At 31.0% G+C, this 24,012-nt stretch overlaps 4 protein-coding genes and 1 non-coding gene across 6 annotated transcripts; 3 read left to right on the top strand and 2 right to left on the bottom strand.

The window, feature by feature from the left end:
• Positions 1 to 3,295: 3,295 nt before the first annotated feature.
• LOC127263408 (50S ribosomal protein L11, chloroplastic-like) lies at positions 3,296 to 5,234 on the top strand. The gene is made up of 4 exons (XM_051292420.1): positions 3,296 to 3,597; positions 3,703 to 3,875; positions 3,970 to 4,033; positions 4,757 to 5,234. Exons 1-4 carry the CDS (start codon positions 3,345 to 3,347, stop codon positions 4,966 to 4,968), a joined length of 702 nt encoding a protein of 233 aa, XP_051148377.1. The 5' UTR covers positions 3,296 to 3,344; the 3' UTR covers positions 4,969 to 5,234.
• Positions 5,235 to 7,440: 2,206 nt separating this feature from the next.
• LOC127263407 (metal tolerance protein 1-like) lies at positions 7,441 to 9,853 on the top strand. Of its 2 annotated transcripts, XM_051292419.1 has the most exons (3): positions 7,441 to 7,653; positions 8,547 to 8,595; positions 8,665 to 9,853. In XM_051292419.1, the coding sequence occupies exons 1-3, from the start codon at positions 7,651 to 7,653 to the stop codon at positions 9,723 to 9,725; spliced, it is 1,113 nt and encodes a 370-aa protein (XP_051148376.1). In that variant the 5' UTR covers positions 7,441 to 7,650; the 3' UTR covers positions 9,726 to 9,853. The 2 variants fall into 2 exon arrangements, with proteins under 2 accessions (XP_051148376.1, XP_051148375.1); XM_051292418.1 differs by having other exon boundaries at positions 7,442 to 7,653; positions 8,547 to 9,853.
• A 1,631-nt stretch (positions 9,854 to 11,484) lies between these two features.
• On the bottom strand, positions 11,485 to 11,557 carry TRNAF-GAA (transfer RNA phenylalanine (anticodon GAA)). The gene has a single exon. It is a non-coding gene; the product is annotated as a tRNA-Phe (tRNA).
• Positions 11,558 to 13,217: 1,660 nt separating this feature from the next.
• On the top strand, positions 13,218 to 16,217 carry LOC127263405 (soluble inorganic pyrophosphatase 1-like). The gene is made up of 9 exons (XM_051292416.1): positions 13,218 to 13,328; positions 14,199 to 14,343; positions 14,424 to 14,452; positions 14,916 to 14,981; positions 15,067 to 15,174; positions 15,260 to 15,325; positions 15,417 to 15,537; positions 15,620 to 15,701; positions 15,784 to 16,217. Exons 2-9 carry the CDS (start codon positions 14,205 to 14,207, stop codon positions 15,824 to 15,826), a joined length of 654 nt encoding a protein of 217 aa, XP_051148373.1. The 5' UTR covers positions 13,218 to 13,328; positions 14,199 to 14,204; the 3' UTR covers positions 15,827 to 16,217.
• A 2,695-nt stretch (positions 16,218 to 18,912) lies between these two features.
• Positions 18,913 to 21,396, bottom strand: LOC127263404 (mitochondrial import inner membrane translocase subunit TIM13). The gene is made up of 2 exons (XM_051292415.1): positions 21,208 to 21,396; positions 18,913 to 19,321 (listed from the first exon to the last, which is right to left on the bottom strand). Exons 1-2 carry the CDS (start codon positions 21,319 to 21,321, stop codon positions 19,175 to 19,177), a joined length of 261 nt encoding a protein of 86 aa, XP_051148372.1. The 5' UTR covers positions 21,322 to 21,396; the 3' UTR covers positions 18,913 to 19,174.
• Positions 21,397 to 24,012: the final 2,616 nt, after the last annotated feature.

Below are 24,012 nucleotides of genomic sequence, written 5' to 3'. Positions count from 1 at the left end.
CATACAGAGATTTCTTTAACAAGCATACCTGGTCTCTTTTAGAACTGTAGAACCCCTCCGGTTGAGACATGTAAATCTGTTCTTCTAGGTTACCATGAAGGAATGCTGTTTTTACATCAAGCTGCTTCAGCTCCAAATCAAAAGCACCCACCATTGCCAAAAGAACCTGAATGGTTTTGTGTTTCACCATAGGAGAAAAGACTTCATGGTAATCGATTTCTTCTTTATGTGAAAACCCTTTTGCCACTAGTCTTGCTTTGAACCTAGCAGGTTCAACACCAGGAATTCCCTCATTTCTTTTAAAGACCCACTTGCATTCCACTGGCTTCACCCTTTTTGGTAGTGCAACAAGATCCCAAGTCTTGTTCTTTTCAAGAGACTGCATCTCTTCATTCATTGCTATAATCCAGGTTTCTGCATTTTTACTCGCCACAACTTCTTTATATGTCTTTGGCTCATCAGAGCCGAGATCATCACCAACCGCCAGTGCATAAGCCACATAATTCATGTCACATGTATTGACATATCCTGCAAACCTAGCTGGTTTCTGAATATTTCTCTTTCCCTTTCTTGCTGCTATGGAATCTTCAACCCCAGTACCAGCGTCATCAACTTCCCCTCAACCTGTTTCCCTTGAGGTTTTGACTGATCTGGTTGATCGGATTGATCAATAGTATTATCATGTTGCTCTTCCTCTAACAAAACTCTGTCATGAGTCTCAAACTCCACCATCTGGTTAGCACCACAATCTTTTGTACCTGTAATACTTTCACAACCTCTACTCTGATCAAGCATAGCAGATTCATCAAATGTTACATCTCTGCTAATAAGAAATATACCAGGATTTTACCTGATGTACACCACAATCGATACCCTTTTACTCCTGTTGCATACCCTAGAAATATGCATTTTACACGCCCTCGGCTCCAGCTTACCATCATTCACATGAGTGTATGCAGGGCATCCAAATATTCTTAGATTAGAGTAATAAGAGGGTTTACCGGATCATACCTCTTGAGGAGTCTTTAAGTCAATTGCAGTTGATGGAGATCTATTAATCAGATAACTAGCAATATTAACTGCTTAAGCCCATAATTGCTTAGATAAATCAGCAAATATGCGCATACACCTAGCACGCGCCATGAGGGTTTGATTCATTCGCTCTGCAACTCCATTTTTCTGTGGTGTGTGTCGTACAGTGCGGTGCCTCACTATACATTCTTTCTTGCAGAAATCATCAAATGAAGCGTTGCAGAACTCCAACCCATTATCAGTTCTTAGAGTCTTGACCTGTTTACCCGTCCGTTTTTCAACCATGGTCTTCCACTCCTTAAACTTCCCAAACACCTCATCTTTAGTCTTCAAAAAGTACAACAAGACTTTTCTCGAATAATCATCTATGAAAGTGACAAAGTAAAAACACCCGCACTGCGATTTCACCGGAGAAGGACCCCATATATCTGAATGAACATACTCCAAAATTTCTTTTGAAGTGTGATGACCGGTACTAAACCTCACCCTGCGTTGCTTCCCTTTTACACAAGCTTCACAGAATTGAATTTTACCTATCACATCTCCACCAAATAAACCCTGCTTGCTCAACACAGACAACTCTAGCTCACTCATGTGACCTAATCGATGGTGCCACAAATTTGTCCTCTCATCATGTTTATCCAAGGATTAGGATACCACCACCGTTCCCATCACTGAACTGCCCTGTAGAAAATAAATTTCATGTTACAGTTTTCCCTTCATCACTACCAGAGCACCTTTTAGGACTTTCACTCACTCACCTTCACCATGATATTTTAAACCATTCTTGGCTAAGGTGCCAAGAGAAATCAAATTCTTTCTGAGTTCAGGAATATACCAACAGTCAAATTTTCTGACAGTACCATCATGCAATTTTATCTGTACTATCCCGCTCCCCTTTATGGCTAGAACCTCATTATCACCTAACTTCACCGTTTCATTCCACTCCTTAAAAGAAGTGAGTAGATAACGAGAGAACATCATATGGTGAGAAGCACCGGTATTCATAATCCAGGAATTAGCAGTACTAGCATTACACGCTGTTAGAACTTCACCAAAGTCCCTATCATCAGAACTGTCTTGTACCACAACAGCACTGCTGCCACTGTTACTAGAATCAACCTTTGTATTTCCCTTCTTCTGTGGACAATCCCTTTTAACGTGCCTCTTCTCCTTGCAAAGATAACACTTAACTTTACTAGAGGATTTTGATATTGAACGCGACTTCCCATTTTCGTTACCCCTCTCCTGTGGTCTTTCCCTACCTGCAAACAGACCTGAACCAGAACCCTCTTCCAGAGAAACCTTTCTTTTCAATTCTTTAGACATAAGGGCATCTTTCACATCATTAACAGAAATTGTAGTTCTACCATATAACATAGTATCTACAAAATTCTCATATGAACCAGGTAGTGAACACAGTAAAATTAGAGCTTGATCTTCATCATTACTTTAACCCTGTATATGTTAATATAATACAAATACATTACATGAACAAAAAACGCATGTTATAGTCTCAACAACACAAAATATAATTACATACAACACACAATATTACTACAGACAACACATTGTATATGTTAATATAATATAAGTACAACATATGAACTAACAACACATGTTATAGTCTCATATAGTACACATAACAGTTGATTTTAGTACATGACATACTTCTATTAATACATTTGTTATTATTGAAAAAATAACACATCTCTTTATTATACACAACATGTTATGTGTGTAATATTAATATGTTTTGTTTGTATATATAACACGTGTTGATGTATTTTGCAAATCAACATGGTAATCATCCCCTTCTAATATATATATAAAAAGGAATATTTTCAATTAACAAGTATAATACCAATATTATTTAAATTTTTTTTTCCAAAAATCAAAAGTATTATTATTGAGACAAAATGAGCATCTAAAAAGGAGCATTAAAAAAAAAAGAAAGAGTGATTAGATTTCAAGCTTCTAGAAGGATACACGTGTCAGACGGTAAACGTACTTTCCAAGATGGTCGGCCTTCCTGTCGGGTCAACGGAATGGGCCGACAACTTCTAGAAGGCCCGGACTTGTTGGGTCAACAAAATGGGCCTACAGCTTCTAGAAGGCCCATACTTAGCCCATAAGATATTCTGCTGTAAGCCGCCTATATTGTGGCCCAAAACCATTAAAATAGAAACAGTCCAATGTACAGTTGGCCCAAAATATGAGGCCATCAAAACGACGTCGTTGGGTATGCGCTCGCGCCTGCAATTCTATCCTCTTGCGTTAGCTTTTTGCCAGGCTTCATTTGTGGGACGATAATGGCAGCTGCTTCATCCCTCTACGCCTACAACTCGGTGGTATCAGTTTCCTCTCCGTCTCTCAAGAAGGACAGCAGCGAGAACGAGGGGAAGAAACAATGTATCTCATTGTTTCTCAATTCGTCTCCAAATTTATCCTCGAAGAGATGTGTTGGTCTGCAGTTCGCGAGCAATTTACGGATACAGTCCTCTCCACGACGTCTTACGATCATTTCCATGGCGCCTCCTAAACCTGGCGGAAAAGCGAAGAAAGGTGCGTCTTAATATCTATTTCTGTTGGCTCAATTGTCGGTCATGTAATTTGCGCTCGCGGTGTGTTTAATTGGACTGGTTGCTTTGGTTATTGCAAAATTGGCAGTGGTTGGGGTGGTGAAATTGGCTCTGGAGGCCGGGAAGGCGACTCCGGCGCCGCCAGTGGGGCCGGCGTTGGGTGCGAAAGGTGTGAATATTGCGGCGTTTTGTAAGGACTATAATGCTCGAACTGCTGATAAGGCTGGCTATATCATTCCTGTTGAAATTACGGTTTATGATGTGAGTTTTGTTTGCTATGAACATTGTTAATCAGTTTAATTTTGTTGTAATTTGGATTGAAGGATTTGATTAATTAGGAATTGCTTGTTTCCAGGACAGGAGCTTCACTTTTGTGTTGAAAACTCCGCCTGCTTCAGTTCTGTTGCTGAAGGCTGCTGGTATGTTTCCATTGTTTCTCATGCCTCTTACATTCTGTGATCATCTATAAAGTGTGTAAACAACTGAACAAACAGATTAGATAAATAAACAATGAATGGATGAAGGAAGATTCGAATAAGGTTTGCTTTGTTAGAAGTTGTTGACAAGCATGCTTATGTGAAATTGCATCGGCTGTTTGGTGAGATTCGGAGGTTGGATGTTTATTTTAAGATTCTTGATTTGATATGCAGCTGGTAGTTCCATTAATGGTATTTCATCCTCTACCAAGATTTGGGTTTTGATTTCATCGACTGTTTGATGAAGAACACTACTTGTTTTCAATGGTGCTGCATTTCAATTTCCGACTAAATTACCATGCTTTTCTTTACTTTTGCTCACTATCCTGTTTTCGTCTTGTCAAAGAATTTTTCATATTACATAGGAATTGTTAGAGGAATAGTCTTTCTATTTAGGGTCGTAAATGCCAATAGTTTCTGTAACATAAATTTATGAACTTTCTGTCAATAATTTCGAAGATTTAACTCTTCAGAAGCTCCAAGGATACATATGCATCATCATCACAAGATATTTAAAATCAAAATCCAATTTATCGACTACCATGATCCCAACATACTTTAACTAGCTCAAATAAGGGTCAGTGACGGCAAATCCTTTAGCTAGAAACGATGTTTTGATTCTGATATTTAAACAACACATTGCCTTTTGTTTGTGCCGATCTTTAGGTGTGGAGAAAGGGTCTAGCAACCCTCAGAGTGAGAAAGTCGGGAAGGTCACAATCGACCAACTGCGCACCATTGCGCAGGAAAAACTTCCGGACCTGAACTGCTCAACCGTGGAGTCAGCAATGCGGATCATAGCAGGGACTGCAGCAAATATGGGAATCGACATCGACCCTCCTGTTCTTGAGCCGAAGAAGAAGAAAGAACTTGTGTAAGTCTGTGTTTTGAAATTGTATTTAGTTATAGTGTGTTCTTGCTGCATTTTGGGTGTAGTTGATATCTAATTCTACTTGGGATTTTGTCAATTTATTTTTATTCTTGCTAGAGCTCAAATTTGAGATTTTTTTTTATGATGTAAGAATCTGACGTCGATATTTTTCGAATGTGTTCGAGATAAACTTTCGACTGAAAATACTAAACATAGGTATTTTTAGAAAATGCTTCGTAGTGTATATATTACAAAATAAGCAATTCATTACAATTTAATAATTGTCACACTCATAAAGGTATTCTGATTTATATAATTAAAATACAAAATACAAGTCAAACTGACCCATAGTTTTAATCGAAATTTATACATAGCGCTAACATAACTTTCACATGGTAGATTATTAATTTGATTAAAATTATTATATGTAAAATCAATGGTTAAAAATAAATTCAATGAATATAAACATCAGCATATAATCTATTCCCTCGTTATAAAGTTGCAGGTATAAATGTCTTCAATGATTAATTCTTTTAATAGGAATGAACATCGAGGAAGTTTTGTAAAATTAAATCTGCTATTTTGGGGTCAGATTTCTGTCTTTAATCTCATTAATTAATGAATTAATTAATTATAATTACAATAATAATTCAAAATAAATGAAATGTTATTTAATTGCTGCTCTTCAACATCTATTGAAAAGGTCAGTGTCAACACTGAATTGTATGATACTAATTGGGTCAATGGCGCCTGCCTACCGCTGCTGCCTTTAGACTCAGTTTGTGTACCTAAGCCCAGTTGATTCCAAAATTTATTATGGGTATATTCTTTTATCAAAATTTCTTTAATTTTTATTATTTATAAAATAATTTTTTAAAGATAAATATCAAATTACAAAAATTATTTTTTATTTTCTATATTATACTCTCTCCGTAATTATATCATAATTATTTTTACTAGTATACTTTTTAATTATTTACTATAATGTCTAATTCTCCTTGTCCCACTTAAACTTGACAAATTGGCTATCTAAACATAACCGTAAAATAAATACTATTAAATATAAAATTTTATTTTATGTTATTAATTAATGTATTTTATATTAAGTATAGAAAAACTAATATAAAAAATAATAATATTTTGTATTTATTTGATATTTCTTTAGTAATATAAGTATATATGGTCCCATTATTGTAGTGAATGAGAGAAAGGGGTATCATGTTAATTTATCTATTTATCACATTTGAAGTGTAGAAAGTAAACAAGTTTGTATGTAACACAAGTTGTGTTAAATAAATAAATAAATAAATATATATATATATATAATTGTGTAGTATGAATATAGTATTTACAACTATAAATTGTATTAATTTTTACTATGATATATCCCCAATAATTCTTGTGTCACATACTCATCTGATTTTGTTTACTTGAAATTTTATTACTAGCTACGTCCACCACAAATTTATCAATTTGTATTTGGTGTCATTGTTTTTAACGTTAAAAATATCTTTATATTTGTATATTTTTTTTTACAAATTTTATTTCATTAGTAAGATACCAATATAAGTATTTTTGTCGTTTTGCTTTAATTTATATTATATTTTGATATAATAATTAATATTTAAAGATTAATATGCAAAAAGTAAATAAATAGATTGAGAGTTGATGGAGGTAGTATTATTATTATTTTTCATACAGTTTTTATAGATTTTATAAAATAATCAAAACTAAACTAAATATACCTTCGTTTCTTTTTATTTTTTCAGTAAATGCTTTGATGTTTAGAGTTTTTTTCACGCCCTATTTAAATAAAGCGACATTAAATTTAATATTGAAAAACATCTCATGTATAAGAAAATAAAATAGAAAAAAGAAAATTACTTTATAAAGTTTCTAATTTATTTAATGACGGCCTCTTGCCCTCTTACTGATATAGGTTATTTTTGGATAATAATATTAGTGGTCAATGACAAATATTCTAACGTATTTATTACGCTCTATCTAATAGAAAAAATAAAAATAAAAATTATAATAGCATTTCCATATTTAATTATATTTCAACAGCATTCAATTAATACATTATTTTAATTTTTATAATTAACCTTAGTCTCAGGAGTTTTAAGTATTATATAATTAATAAATAATTAAAAATTATATTAGTAAAAATAATTATAATTATTAATTATAATTAAAATAATTAAATAATTTAATTAAAATAAAAAATTATAAGTTACAAATTTAAAATATAATTAAAGTATATAATTATATTTTTTTTAAAAAATAAATCTAATCGACAAATTAAATAGAATAAATAGAATACTTTTTTTAAAAAAATTATTATTATTATTATTTTTTTAAAACACTCATCAAAACCCATCTTAAAAGGAAGAAAAATTAGTGGAAGGGTAAAAATGGAATAATAAATCATCTATACATAATTATCACCTAACATCCTTTTCAACATCTCTTCGATTCTCTCTCTATCTCTATTCCTTCCAAATCTGCTTCTGCAATTAACCAATAATAAATATGGATTTTCTCCTTCCTCAAAATCCTACCGCTAATTCCCAACCCGACGATTGGTTCAATCCACGCTGCAATCGTCTGAGTTCCTCTCTGTGTACTCTGCACCATTCGGACGATCTAGGGGTTTTTGTGAGGCGATGCTCTGAATCTCGTCTCCGTAATGGTAAGATCTCTTCAATTCGATGCGTGTGTTGATGCAATGTTTGTTACCTAGTTGCTATTCGATTTGTTTGATTTTAGTCGTCTTTTTTGTGTGATTTACATTAAATGAATTTATCGGATATTTATGATCTAATTCATGACGTTTTTCGTCTTCGTTGGTTGTTTTCTGGCTTTGATTGCATTTTATGCTTCGTTTTTCTGTGTTGTTGCTATAAATTTCACGCGTTAGGATCGTTTTTCAAAATTTATTGTCATATTGGGGTTACAGTGGAAATTTTGGTTGGTGTTTTCGGTGCGTTTTAGAGTATGCTTTTGCGCGGAAAATTCATAGTGTGTTTTTACTAGCTTTGGTTTTACTTTTTATTTTGTTTGAGTTTTGATTTTTTGATTTTTTTATTATTTTGTGGGAAAATTGAATGGAAAACAAATAGATTTCAAAGTAGAAATCGCGAGATAGATTGATTTCATAGCCTAAGATAAATAGATACGTTAGAATAATGGAAAAATCAAACAAAATGTCAAGGATATCCAATCTCCATTTTTATCAAAACATTCAGTTCTCTTGTTGATGACGGACATTCCATTGATGGATTTAGAAGTGCTTTTGCTGCGATAGATGTTGAAAAGATGAATTTGTATGCTCCTCAACACTTTTTTCCCCCATAAATTCCTGCCAGGGCTGATTTCCATTCCTTGAAGCTTGAAATTCAGCTATAGATAACGAACCTATAATAAACCTGTAGATTTCCCTTTCCAATTGGATTATATCTGCTATTAGTCAAAAAAATTCATTATCAGGAATGCCAGGTCTTAATCAATCCCTAAAAGCTATTCAAAGATGGATGAACTTTTTGATGATTGACTACTTACACTCAGTTATCAATCTGTATACAGATGGAGACACAAAATTCAGAGCATACGCCTGTCCTTGTAGTCGGTACCGGTAAGTCGGCAACGAATAGGGCCTCTAGTGGAAGCAAGGTATGTGCAGGTCTAACATGTGGTTTCTCAGATGCAAAGGCGAGTTCCAAAGACGCAAAGGAGCGTTCAACTTCGATGAAAAAGCTTCTGATTGCGGTCGTATTGTGCCTAGTTTTTATGAGCGTGGAAATCGTCGGCGGCATCAAGGCTAATAGTTTAGCAATCTTAACCGATGCAGCTCATCTTCTGTCGGACGTTGCTGCATTTGCTATCTCCCTGTTTTCGCTCTGGGCTTCCGGATGGGAAGCCACGCCGCGGAGGTCATATGGATTTTTCAGAGTAGAAATATTGGGCGCGCTCGTCTCGATTCAATTGATATGGCTTCTTGCCGGGATTCTCGTTTATGAAGCAATTGTTCGGTTAGTCCATCACGAGGGAGAAGTCCAAGGCTACCTGATGTTTGTTGTTTCTACTTTCGGTTTGCTGGTGAACATCGTCATGGCGCTCTTGTTGGGTCACGATCACGGCCATAATCACGATCATGATCATGATCATGATCATGATCACGATCACGGCCACGATCACGATGTCGAGCAACCGCACCCGGAGAACGGCGACGATGATTCCACCCTGAGCATAAACCCCTGCAACCCGCTACTCGACGGTACTGCAGTCGGAGTAGAAGCCAAGAACGAAGAACACAAAAAGAAGGCGATAAATGTGAACATCTACGGGGCGTACCTTCACGTGCTCGGCGATTCGATACAAAGCATCGGGGTGATGATCGGAGGGGCGATCATCTGGTACAAACCCGAATGGAAGATCATCGACCTCATCTGCACCCTCGTCTTTTCCGTGATCGTCCTGGCGACGACAACCAAGATGCTGCGGAACATCCTTGACGTTCTGATGGAGAGCACTCCGAGAGAGATCGACGCGGCGGAGGTCGAGAAGGGTGTTTGTGAGATGGAGGAGGTTGTGGCTGTCCATGAGCTGCACATTTGGGCTATAACGGTCGGGAAAGTGTTGCTGGCTTGCCATGTTATGATCCGGCCGGACGCCGACGCCGACGAGGTTCTGCACAGAGTCGTCGGCTACCTTCGGAGGGAGTACAACATCAGCCATGTTACTATCCAGATCGAAAGAGAATAACAGGTTTCATTTTATACTCTTTTAACCCTTTTTCTAGATTTGAATTGGTAATTGCATGCTTATTTTGAAGGGGGATTATAATTATAATTGATTCTTGAATAGTTTTATGGGCAATATTGGTTTTCTAATCCTTGATTTTGAGTTTTCATATTTTGTTTGAATTGGAGATGTGGGTAAAAAATAGAGTAATTTCGGACCGGGTTGGGTTTTTTTTCGTGACGGTCTGATCCGGTTTAGATTCTTGCCGGAACAGGCCCGGCCTGATTTTAGATAACTCAGGTCCGGACATGGGTTGGTTTTAAATTGATCTGGGTTGGGTCAGTCTAATTTTTTAAAAAATTGTAAAAATGTCAAAATTGGGTTGAGTAGGACCTGCAGTGGGCTGGTTAGTTCGTAAACTAAAGGTTTGTTCTGCCGTCAAACTTTAAGGTTCTACTATTTAAATTTTACATTTTTATAAAATATATATATATATTTACAAAATATATTATTATACATTATTTTAATATCAAATTTAAATCAATTTTTTTATAAATCCATTAAAAAAATAAAATAAAATACATTCTTATATGACTATGAATTATATGAAAGCAAAAAAGAATTTCAGCAACATGCTGAATGCTTTTAAAAAATTTTATATTAATTTATGCAATTTAATTATATTTTTAATATATTTAAACTGAATCATTTTTTAGTTATTCAACAGAATTTATGCAATTTAATTATATTTTTAATATATTTAAACTGAATCATTTTTTAGTTATTCAACACAGTTTAGTTCAGTCTTATCCGTTCTTATGTTATAATTATAATATTTCTTCCGTTTTATAAAAATGATATCATTTTTTTTTTCATCTCCAAATAAGATAATTGTATTATCTATCTAACATAATTAGTTTACAAATTTTAATATATTATTCAAATATCATTATTTTTATGCCACACAATCTAATAGGGTATTTTTGTCATTTTCACTGTAAATCAATATAATACTAATATTTAAAAATCTACTTGCAAAAAGTAAAAGTTATTCTTGTTTTAGAACGGAGGTAGTATATTTTTAATTATAAAAGATTATGTTAGATTTTTTTATAAAATGTTTATTATTTTAATTCTATAATATAACTACTATTTCTGTCTTGTTGATATAAAAAAATAAAAATTTTTTATTATTTTAGTAAAATATATAATTTTTTCTACATTTATTTTACTGTAAAAGGATCAAAAAATTATTTTCACCTTTTTTTAAAAAATAAAAAATAAAAAATTTGTGTGCAATCATATTAATAATGGAAGTGAGTTTTTATATAAAAATTTATGTCCAATCAATATTTATATTATTGTGAGTTGACCACAAATAACCCATATGTTTACATATTATAGTGATTTGTGAGCTAATATAGGCTAACTAGTAAAAAATTAGTTCTAGTTATGTTTTATGTAAATATTTTATTGAATAAATAAATTATAACAGATACAATAAAATAATAATTTTTATTATTAATTAAGAATTTTAATTTTAAAAAATATAATAAAAATTTGATTTTATTACATTTTTAAATAAATATTTTAACATAAATTGCTTTGAAAATCAAGGTTGTGCTGGGGCCGGCCCGATTTGTACTTTGGGCTATTATGAAAACCTTCAAAAGACCCAGTAAATAACTGGTCCGGGCCGACTTACACTTTGGGCTGTGCTAATTGGTTGTTATGCAAAGAGAGGAAATAATTAAAAGAAACAACAGTAAATAATAAAAAATGCGGTGAACGTGGATCGAACACGTGACCTTCAGATCTTCAGTCTGACGCTCTCCCAACTGAGCTATCCCCGCTTTTGTTTATTTAATTTGACAATTTATATATAAAACTAAAAATTAATTATAACAACAGTATGTGTGTATTTATGTTTGATATCAAAGATTGCATTAAAAAATAATTATCAATTAGATACACTCTCGATCTTTCATTGTCATTTAAAAAATAAAAAAAATATGAGTTTGTTTTTTTCAACGTCAATATTGAATTTGTTCATTTTGTAATTTTTTATTAATATATTTTATATTAAGTATTGAATTTGTTCATTTTGTAATTTTTGATTAATATATTTTATATTAAGTATGAAATTTTTTCGTTAGTAATATAAAAAATAATAATTTTTTATTTAATTATTGACTTAAGTGGATAAAGTTTGTATTATATATTGTTTTGATATACACATGTTAAGTATTTTTTAAAAATATTTATAAGGAATTGTATTTTATTATTTTCTTTATAACAAGTTTTTTAATAATTAATAACAATAATTTCTAAACACTATAGTGCTTATACTTTAGGTGTTTTATTTTTGTGAATTATAAAAATTTATAAAATTATTATTATTTTTTTTCCACCAAATATATGTTATTTTGATTGAGTACAAATTTTAAGAATTATTATATTAATTAATTAACTAAAATATATAATCATATTTAAAAATAAAAATAAATTATATGAGACGAACCGAACAGTAAAAATTAATTTGAATAGTAAAATTTTGAGTTGGGATTTGAATAGTAAAAATTTTGAATTTGAATAGTTGTATGATATGATATAAATAGGTGTTGATGTGATGTTTTGAATGTAAAATTAATTTTTAGTATAATATAATAAATAAAAAATAAGTGTTTGATTTGATGTTTTTTGGGGGAAAAAATTGAATGAATAGTAGAATTTCGTTGAAATTCTACAAACGAACACACCATAAGAATGAAGATGTAACCAATGACAAAATCCTCAACCTTTTAATTAGTAAAATACATATTTTAAAATTATTTAATTAATTTTCATTTTTTTAAAAAAAATATCTATATAATATTTTTTAAAAAGTACTTTTTTAATCCTAAAAGAATAGATTTATTTTTTTATTTTTATTTATTATTATAAAGAATTATATTACTATAAATTAATTTGATTTATTATTATTATTATATAAATACTATTAATTTTACACTTAAATCAAAATATATTTACAAAAAATATATATATTTTTATTTTAGTAAAAATAATTATACACTAATATCAAAACAAATATCAAAGTACTATAATTTTTTAAATAAAATACAAATATAGTATTACACGTACATTAATTTTTATATAAAATTAAAAGACAAGAATATCAAAATTAATATATATTTTCATTAACTAATAAAATACTATTTTATTATTTCTAAATCTACCATAAAAAATATTAACTATTAATTTTTTGTCCACTATAAATATAATATTAGTGTTTATAAATATAATATTAGTGTTTTTTAAATTTGGCGCTAAAAAAAATCTATTATTTTAAAACTGAGAATAATAAATTTTATTTAAAATATATTTTAAATAAATACTCCTCCTTTTTACTATGAAAAATAAATGGAAAACAGTACCAGGCTCCGAACCCGAATTTCACGGACCAAACCCGTAACAGTCACCCTGGTGCATAGAGTGTTGACCCCTGAAGGCTTCGCGTATAAAAACCCCGACCAGAAAAGGTCACATCGAAAACATAACTCTGCTTTTCCCTCTGGTCAATTACTTTCTGATCATCCGCGATTCAATCGGAGTTGCCTCCTTCAGGTTCCTTTGATTTTCGATACGTTTATGGTTTGGTTTTCGTTTACTTAGCGTTGATTTGTAGTTCGTTCAATTAGTAATGTTTGTGCTTGTTTGATTCGTTAGAACCGCTATGCGTCATGCTTTCTACGTGAATCTGAGGTGTTCGAGTCATTTTCTTTTATGCTTTATCCGCTGTTTGGCTGTATGGAGTTTTCTCGATCTTCTGTAGGTGTTTGGTTTGGTAACTAAAAATTGATAGGAGAAAGGGCGGATAAGTTTCCAATGGCAGAGAAGTATTGTTCGCAGGTTTTATAGTTAAATGAAATTCTGGATTGATTTGTGAAAGCTATGCGAAAAAAAAAAAGAAAAAGAAAAAGAAAAAAGAAAATCAACACAGACACGGAAAAATGTAAACTAATTTATCTTACTATTTCAGAAGAATGATGAGAAGATTAATTAGCAATAAAGGTGGTGAGAATTTAAAGGGGAAATGTCACAATTAGGGTTCTTAAGGTACAGGGAGACCCGAATTATCATTTACTTTGTTTCAATCACTATAATGTTTGTAATAATATATGGTTTTCATTTTAAAGCATTTCTTCTTAAGATTATTATTGTTGACATTACAATTAAAACTAATTGCCCTGGCATGTATTTTGATATTTTCCTTTCCATTATCCTTCAAAATAAAAATTGTTTCTAGTTCTATTGATTTATATAATTTGTTCTACCTGAAAATGAATCGAGTGGCAATAAAGGATCCTATATATTCTAATGATTTATATAGTGAACAGAACACTTTTTTGTCCAGAAGACTTTTCATTGTCGATCTATTATGCATACCAAATTTCACGATCAATTCTTGGGGCTTGATTATGTTTATTGATTCAGTTAAAGATGAGTGAAAACAGTGGAGCTGATTCCTTGCCTGCAAACCACCCTGCACCCCACCCCACACCGAGGTTGAATGAGAGGATCCTTTCATCTTTGTCTAGGAGATCAGTCGCTGCTCATCCATGGCACGATCTTGAGATTGGTAATGAAAGAAGTTGAATTTCCTTAGTTAAGCCTTTTTCTCGATCTATCAATTTTCATGAAGTTTACCTCTTTCTACAGGTCCAGGAGCACCAGAAATATTTAATGTTGTATGTAATCTCCATCCTTTTCTATCATTATATTCCAAGTGTTCAAGCATAGATTATGGATCAAAAACCGACAGATATGTTTAGGTATTGTGTGTTTTTATGAGGCTAGGGAACAGGGAAGAATTGTGCCAATTTTTATTGGTATATATACTAGTTTAAGATTCTGTGATAATTTGATTGTATTATAGAATACAAAATATAAATTACTGAATTTATTTTTGAGCTTTTATTATAGAGAAAGAATACTATTATTGAAGAATCTTAAATATGGTGTGGAGGGCTACTGGAAGAGTAATTATGATTCAAAATTACGGAGTGATTCATGCTTGAATTTTGAAAAAAAAATCACACACACACACACTTGTAAATGTGATTGTACGAAATTGTTTTTGAACGACTTAGAACATCAAGAAGTCATTGTATTGTCATACTTAAGATTGAACCTTTTGTTCGATAATTTCAGGTGATAGAGATCCCGAGAGGCAGCAAAGTGAAGTATGAGCTTGACAAGAAAACTGGTCTGATCAAGGTACAGCAACCATCAAATCTCTCTATTGTTTATCCATACTTCAGTGGCAACCAAATAAACTCTAAACATATCTTTAATTGTCCAGGTTGATCGTGTTCTGTATTCCTCAGTCGTATATCCTCACAACTATGGCTTCATTCCTCGAACCCTATGTGAAGACAATGACCCCATCGATGTATTAGTCATTATGCAGGTCACAACTCTGCCTAAAGACTGCATAACTCAAAGATCCTATAACTCCCGATATGCACTAATATGATGAGACTTTTCCTTTACAGGAACCTGTCAATCCCGGCTGTTTTCTTCGTGCCAAAGCCATAGGCTTGATGCCCATGATTGATCAGGTATTATAACTCCAATCCAACCACTTATTTTACATTGATAATATATTCGATTCATTTCATTAATATACATATACATATATATATTGAACAGGGAGAAAAAGATGATAAGATCATAGCAGTAAGTGCTGACGACCCCGAGTATCGCCACATCAATGATATCAGCCAGCTTCCACCTCATCGCCTTGCAGAAATCCGGCGCTTCTTCGAAGACTGTATCCTTTTTATATCATCTTTAAGTCCTCAAACCATTCTACTCAATGTTCAAAAACTTTTCTTGACCTTAGTGTTGATTAGACAAGAAGAATGAGAACAAAGAGGTCGCAGTGAACGACTTCTTGCCTGCATCTGCAGCTGTCGATGCAATTCAGTATTCCATGTAAGCTTTTGGGGTTGCGCCATTTCGAAGGAAAATATTTTTGTGTGACAGAAACTTTGAATTCTGGTAATTGGTTGTGCAGGGATCTTTATGCCGAATACATCCTGCATACTCTGAGGATGTAAAAGAACGCAATGGATGGCTAGAGATTTCGTTCGCATTGCCGAACCCGGGTATGTTTTGCATACATTTCGGTTAAAATAAGATTAAAAGAGCATTCTGATTTATCATGAATTGCAATTTTATGACGAATTAGGAGGATTGATTGGGTGGGCGGGTGGGTGGCTTTGTTCACATCTAAGTCATGGATTCTGTTGCTAATACTCACTCATTCTGCACTAAATATATTTTTCTGGTATTTTCTACATAATGAACTATCTCCCTCTCATGTGAAATCAAGAAGTTACCGGGGTTGGCTGTGGGTTTCCACGTCATCCAAAAAATAAAAAAAAGTTACCGGGGCTTGAACATGTGACCATAATATTATGGATTTAAACCCCCGACACCTCGGGTTATCTGCCATACATAGTTCGCCTAGTGTGACTTGCCTGTCGGGCCTAGATTGTAGGGTATTAGGTTCAGCTGGGGATTTACCCAGTGCACACTTTCGAATAGCAGCCGTCGATTCCTACGTCATAAAAAAATCCAGCCAGTAAAAGATGATCCAGTGGTTTAGAGGTGGATTCGTAACTGTGAGTCTTGGGTTTAAATTCTCAGCACCTTCGGGTCCACCTGCCACACATGGTTCGCACAGTGATTTGCTTTGTCGGACTTCGTTTGTAGGGTATTAGGTTCGGTAGAAGATTTATTCCGTGCCTACTCTTGGGTGCCTACTCTTGGGTAGCGACCGTAGGTTTCTATGTCATAAAAACATAAAAAATAAAATTCCTCTTGTGGGATGACCTGATAGTGTGGAATGGATTCGTGACCACGAGATCATGAATTCAAACCCCAGACGCCTCCGGGTCACGGGTCTAATTTGCAGGATATTATGTTCGATTGGAGGTTTACCTCACTGAACCTCAACACCTTCAGGGTCACGGTCTAGTTTGCAGGATATTAGGTTCTATTAGGGTTTACACCTTATAAAAAAAATCATTTCTATAAATTTATTCATCTTAAATATATTTAATAAATATATAAATTAATTCAATTAAAATTTTAATTTCAAGTGCCATTCAAAACCTTTTATTTTTCTCCAGCTTCAATAAATAAATATTTTTATCTATATTAATTTTTTTTTATTTTTTATAAAATTAGTTTTAACTTAATTATAAATAAATAAATATAATTTTATTTATTTATTTGTATTATATAAATTTTATTATTTATAAAATAATATTCATATCTTATATATTTTATTACGATATTATTTTAAAAATATTTAAAATACTAACACCACTATTTATATAAAAAATAATAAAATAATATCATAATTTATTATTAATAAGTATATGCAATACTTAAAATTAAAATTCAGTGTCTCCAAGGGTCATTTGGATGAATGAGAGTATTAGTATATAAAAAACAATAGATGTGTTTGCTTTGCGTCTTACAATGTTTGAAGCGTTTTCTTAACATGGGTAACGTGTCAATAATATATAAAAATAATATTTTGAATTAAATTATTGAAATTTTTATAAGTAAGTTAATATGTATTTTGTTTGAATATATGCATATATTGTATAGTATTCTTTTAATAATAAGAATAAAAAGTTGTGTTAGAAATTTTTTTTTATGGATGAACAAATCCAATATATATAATTAACCTTTAGATTTTAATTAAAAATTAATTTTTACAACAATGCGGTGAACGTGGATCGAACCTTCAGATCTTCAGTTTGACGCTCTCCCAACTGAGCTATCTCCACTTTTGTTTATTTAATTTGACTTTCTAATAATAGAACTATAAAATAATTACAACAATATTAGGTTTTATTCTTATATGGTTTGTTTTTTTTTTTTTTTTCTTCTGTAAATGAAAAATATAATTAATAAATATTTAAAAAAGTGTATCAATAAAATCAATTATTATATAATACAAAATAATAATTTATTAAAATTAAAATAACGAATAATTTAATTAAAATTATAAGTAAATTGTAAGATGGAAAATATAATTAAAATATATAATTTTTTTTAAAAAAAGAATATATGAATAATAGACGAAAAAAAATATATATATATACACTTTACGTTGAAACCCAAAAGAATATAAAATATCAAAAACAAATACACACCAGGTTAATACAAATAGCAAAAACAAATTAACCTAATTTTTGACGACCAAAGGAGTGTATTACATTCATTCATGTTTTAATTTACTAATTGTAAATTGTAATAAGTTAAAATAATAATAATAGTAGTAATTCGGAAACACATTGGTAACAATTGCGCGGTTCAATCATGTATACAGTCAAATTGACTATGCTCCTAATTTCTTTTATAAAAAATATATTAGTCCCTCCGTCCCTTAATCCATTTGTTCATTTTTATCTACTTGACATTGGACAATTTAGTCTTTTTTTATTTTTATTTGTACTCCTTGAAAAAATATAAAAAATAAATATATAGATATAAAATCCGTTCAAGATTTTCCCCTTTAATTTAAAATTAATTTATATTAATTATAAAATATATATATTTGTATTTATTTGTATTATATAAAATTTTATCATCTGTATATATTTTATTTAGAAATATAATTATTAAATTAATTAAACATATTTTCAATTTCTTTTATGACATCATAAATCACTCCAAACTCAATAATTTAACCTATAATAAAAAACACCCGGAACTTCAACTAACTTTTTTAAAAATATTACATTAAAATTTTTTTTTCTCTTCTCAAAAGACATCTAATATTTCCAACATTTACAATTCCTAGATTTTTTCAAAATTACAAAACTTTTATATAACCCGCATTAAAAATGCTCATAGTCCCAACGAACATTCAATGTATCTTTCAAAATGAAATAGAAATAGAAATACCGGCTCTATTCACGCCCTGTGTTTAGATTAATTGATTTTTTTTATACATAACACTAAGAATTGTGTTAAAAATATAAGATATATTATTTTAAATTGAATATTTGAAATTTTTTGTCTGAATAACTTAAAACTCTAGTGCTTGTCGTAAACTTAAAGGCAATCAAATTCCAAACACATATCGAACAATACTAGGAAGATCGATATAATAAAGCAAATATGCAATGAAAAAAGAACTCAATTTGCAATTGCAATGCCCAATATAGTGAGGTGTTCTTTTCTGATTATGAGATTTAAGCTGCTGCTGCTAAGTTACCATAGACGACATAGTGCCTCGATGCAACTCAGTAACAATGTAATATAACGCGAGAATATAAAATTTGACCAAAAAGAAGTGAAAATTGAGAAGGCTACTCAAAGGCCATGTATCTTTATAGCTTCGATTGGAATTAAAATAGAAATTCTTACCGACTTATGAGCTTTCAGCGTTGGTTAAACAAGGCTCGACCAATGATGCCAGTGGCCTCAATATAGCGGTCTATGCACCTGGAGATACAGCTGCTCTCGCTTCCGCTCAAACTGCTGCCAGGTTTAGTGATGCACTTATCAAAGCACTTTCCTCGAACAGTCTACATTGGCGTTACAAAATTCTAGTCATGTAGTGTTTTGTAAATGAAGAACAATAAGGAGGACGAGGATAAATCCGAAGCACAGCTACAATATGCATATCTATTCTTCATGTTTATAGATAGATTGAACTCTTTGTTTGATGTAAAAGAGGGGCATGCACAGCACAGATTACAAACAACACCCAAGCCTATGTAATCACTTACCTAAAACCCTACAAATTATTCGAGAAAAAGATTGATCACTGATAAATTGATTAATTATAAGCAATGCAAGTTTCAATTACCTAAAGCCCAACAAATTATTCGAGAAAGAAATCACTAATAAATTGATTAATTATTCGCAATGCAAGTTTCAATATATATATATATATATTAAGGTGGAGATTTGGTTCATCTAGAAGTTTCTTTAAAACAGCTTGGTTTGTATGAGCCGGGCATGGGATGAGACCATTTAGAAACTTACTTTATCCATGGACCAAATTCCAACTTAGGACATTTGAGCAGTTTTAAACAGAGTGTTAAAAAATGGAGGAGATGGGCTTCATCCAAAGCTCTTCATTAAGCTATGAGAAACACCTATAGCTGCATGCCAATGAAACTCCACTACGGGCCATAATCGTTTAGTAACGTGAATTATTTGTTCTTAGCAGTAAAAGGAAACTAGGAACTCTAGAGAGAGAGAGATCAGATTAGACTATGAAGAATTGATAGATAATCCTCCTGTTTGCTTCTTACAAAACAGATCTTCATAGACATTTCCCAATCAGCAGAATATTTCATGATTATTATGAGAGATGATCAGTTATAGTAGAGAAAAAAAAAATGTTAATTTTAATAAGTTGTGTGTTTGATTTTGTTCTGGTGTTAATACTGATGGCTAAGTAAAACATGAAAGCTGATCAACAATCATTATCTATGTATGCCGAAAAACAAAAATGCACACGTACGCCAAGAGCAACAATGCATATGTTTGACAAAAATTCAAACTTCAAAAACCAATACCAATCATTATGTGTGGTAGAATCAAATCATTATCTAACAATGCAGACATATTTACATAAATCTAATACTTTATCACTCATCATATTAATAGTTTAATACAATACAAATAATTATATGTACACAATTATCACATACAAAAGAACTTGTCACTTTCCTGTAATCCAAGAACTTTTTATTTAGAATCCACAAACTTTTTATTTAGAATCCACACCGTTCTCGCAGCTCATACTTGTTAATTGCTACCTAAATTATTTTTATTATTTTCATTTTCATTTTCTTAACTCTCTACAGCATGTCCCAAACTTTGTGAAAATAATGAATTACTGATATCTCATAAATTCTCACACAAAACGATTTTTACTCCATTGGCCACATTTTTCTCAGCATCACCGGAAATTAATGTGCAATCATCCCAACAACATTTCTACAGAGCCAAAAAAGTTTTATATCAATGATGCAAGCAAGAGTTCACTTAAAGGCATTTGCAGAAACAAGCAAGATATTAGTAACCCCAAGTCAACAAAACTCTTCTCAATTTCAGGAAGAAGACGATAACACAACTAATCTGCAAATCCACTTATAATAAAAGAACATATATATAAATATATATATGTGTGTGTGTGTGTGTAATTGAAAAACTATGACCATGATGCATCCATGGCCTCATAAATTTCATCCCCGAGAAACACTAAACCGCTTCTTCATTTACAAATCCCAAACCAACAAATTTTCGAACAAATTACATTTTCCCCAGTCCATCAACAAAGACGAAATCAAACCAAAAAATATATAAAATTGGCAGGTTAGCAACGCAATCAAAGAAAAACCAACCAAATTTCGGAAAATTAGAAATTTTAAAAAATAAAATCGGCAATTGACTATACCTCCAAAAATTCTTCAGCATAAGCCTGCGCAAGCTGAAGCTTAAGCTGCTCCATCATTTCGTCGGACGAGATCTTCGAAGACGATCCGGTGGACGGAGAGGAGAAGGAATCCATGTTCGATTTTCCTGTGGCTTTACTACCTTCTGATAAACCCTAACACTAACACCAATGGCCGCCCCCAAACCTTCCTTAAAACCTCTTTTTAACGAGTTTGGGCCCAAATTTTAATCGATTGAATTTTATTATTATTATTATTATTATCTGTTCGAAAATTTATGACGGAAATCGAATTCCCCACTTATATTTTGAATTGATTAATATAAAAAATAAAAAATAAATATTTGATTTAATATTTTAATTATTTTTTGATAAATAATAAAACTTTAACAAATTTAAAAAAAAAAAAAAAAACACATCCACATTAATTACTAATATCAAATATGGGCCTTGAAGAAACATAAATAGGCCCAATTTAACCCAACAAAGTACTAATGCTTTATATTGGATCAACCATTATGCCATGGTTAAATTTACAACTTCCAGTTTTAAGAGTATGTGAATTGTGATTTAAAAATTAATATATCATTTTTGGAATCAAAATTATGTATTCTTCGAACAATCAATTTTTGTCCGTCCTAATTGAAAGTGTGACGTTTGCTTTTTACACGTAGATTTTTTAATATTAGTATTATGTTGTATTGTAGTGAAAATGACAAAAATACCCAATATCATTCTAACTTATACTATATTACACAAATGCTATTATTTTTATATTAGACGGTACTAATAGAAGTATTTTCGTCTTTTTCACTACAACCAATTATAATACTAATATTAAAAAATCTATGATCCCATAGAAAATAGCCTAATGGTACAGGGGTTAGACTTGTGACCGTAAGTTCATCTCGTGCTAATAAAAAAATAAATTAGAATTGAAGATTCATAGTATTAGCAGGCTATATTCCCTTGTTTGGGCTCTTTAATTATATAAATATATTATAAAAGTTGGTATCGGTTGGTACGTATTTTTTAAAATATTTTTATTACTCAATTTCTTAATATTTATTTATTTTAAATTTTTATTTTTTTTTTAAACTGGCACCTAGTATGACATTATTCACAAAAAGTCCCTTAAAAATTATTACATTCAAAACACACTCTTCATTAATACTATTATTTTATAGAATATTTATTTATTTATTTTCAAAATATTACATTAGAAATATTTATGTTAAATCGAACATATATTTTCTATTTTTTAAAAATTATTTTCAAAATATATTTAAACATAAAAGTGTACATGTAAGTACTTTTTTAATAATTTTTCAAATTGAAAAAATAAAAAAATAAAATTCCAAAAGAACGATATTTTCGATTGCATTTTAGATGGTCTTACATTAATTTGGAAGCATGCAGGTGAGAGTGGTCCAGCACCTATATGGAATATCTATAAATTAATATTAAATTATTAATTATTTAATTTACAAGATTTGCAAGTTGCAACAGTACATCATGACCCGACCTAGGCTGTGTTTTTAATATTTTGGCCTGTTTAAAATTTTTAGTGTATTTTTAATCTCATTTATTTCTTTTAATTTAACATATCTAAAAAGAAAAAAATCACATGCATTATTATTATTATTATTATTATGACGTGGAATCCACAGCTAATATCGAAAGTGCACACTGAATAAACCCCCAGTCGAACCTAATACCCTGCAAATAAGGTCCGACGGAAAAGTCACCCTCGGCGAGCCATGTGTAGCAGGTGACCTGAGGCCGGATTTGAACCCATTACCTCACTGTCCAACCCTACTTAAAAAGAAAAAAATCACATGCATTATTATTATTATTATTATTATTTCAAAGGGTGTGTTCACTTTGTATTTTTGATTAGTGTATTTTTTATATTAAATATAAAGAATCTTATGAAATACTCCCTCTGTCCCACATACCGTGTCTGTTACATTGTAGACACGGTATTTTAGGAGAGATGTAATTAGTAGATAATTAAGAATGTATTAGTGAAAATAATTATCCTATAATATAAATAGTTATAAATTAAGATTAAAATAACTAATTAGTTTAATTAAAATTAAAAAAATAAAATTAAAAAATTTAAAATGAAATTAAAGTGTGTAATCATTTTTCAAAAAAGGAAAGTGACATATACGTGGGACAGACAGAAACGGCAACCTGAACATGGTATCTGGGACGGAGGGAGTAATATTTTGTACTGAGTTGTTGATTTTTTTGGATGAATAAAATATATATTATGTTAAAATGTACAGTACATTTTTTTAAATAATATTTATAAAAACTTAAATCTCAAAAATAAATTGGATGAACAAATTTAAAGATTTGTGACGTTAAATAGGCTTTAGCAAGTTGTTTAACATATATTATTATGATTACTATTATTAAATAACTTACTAATAAATAATCACCAACTCATAACAACTAATACTATAATATATACTCCCTTTATTCCATAACTATGTATTTATTTACTTTTTACACGGAGTTTTAGAAATATTAATATTATATTGGGATATAGTAAAAATAAAATATAAATAATTAAAATAACTTTATTAGTATTGTGTGATATTAAGGTAATGACATTTGTGTAATATATTGTAAGTTGTAAGAATATTTGTAATGTTAGATATATAGTACAATTATTAAAAAAATAAATATTTTATTATAAGACGGACTAAAATAGAAAAATAAATATTTTCTTACGTTGACGGATGAAGTATTATTATTTTTATTAAGCTACATTTGACTCGTGAGACATATAACTGG

This window comes from Andrographis paniculata, unplaced genomic scaffold (assembly GCF_009805555.1).
Source record: "Andrographis paniculata isolate CXL003 unplaced genomic scaffold, ASM980555v1 Contig69END, whole genome shotgun sequence".
Lineage (NCBI taxonomy): Eukaryota > Viridiplantae > Streptophyta > Magnoliopsida > Lamiales > Acanthaceae > Andrographis > Andrographis paniculata.
This window is presented reverse-complemented; position numbering and strand designations above follow the sequence as displayed.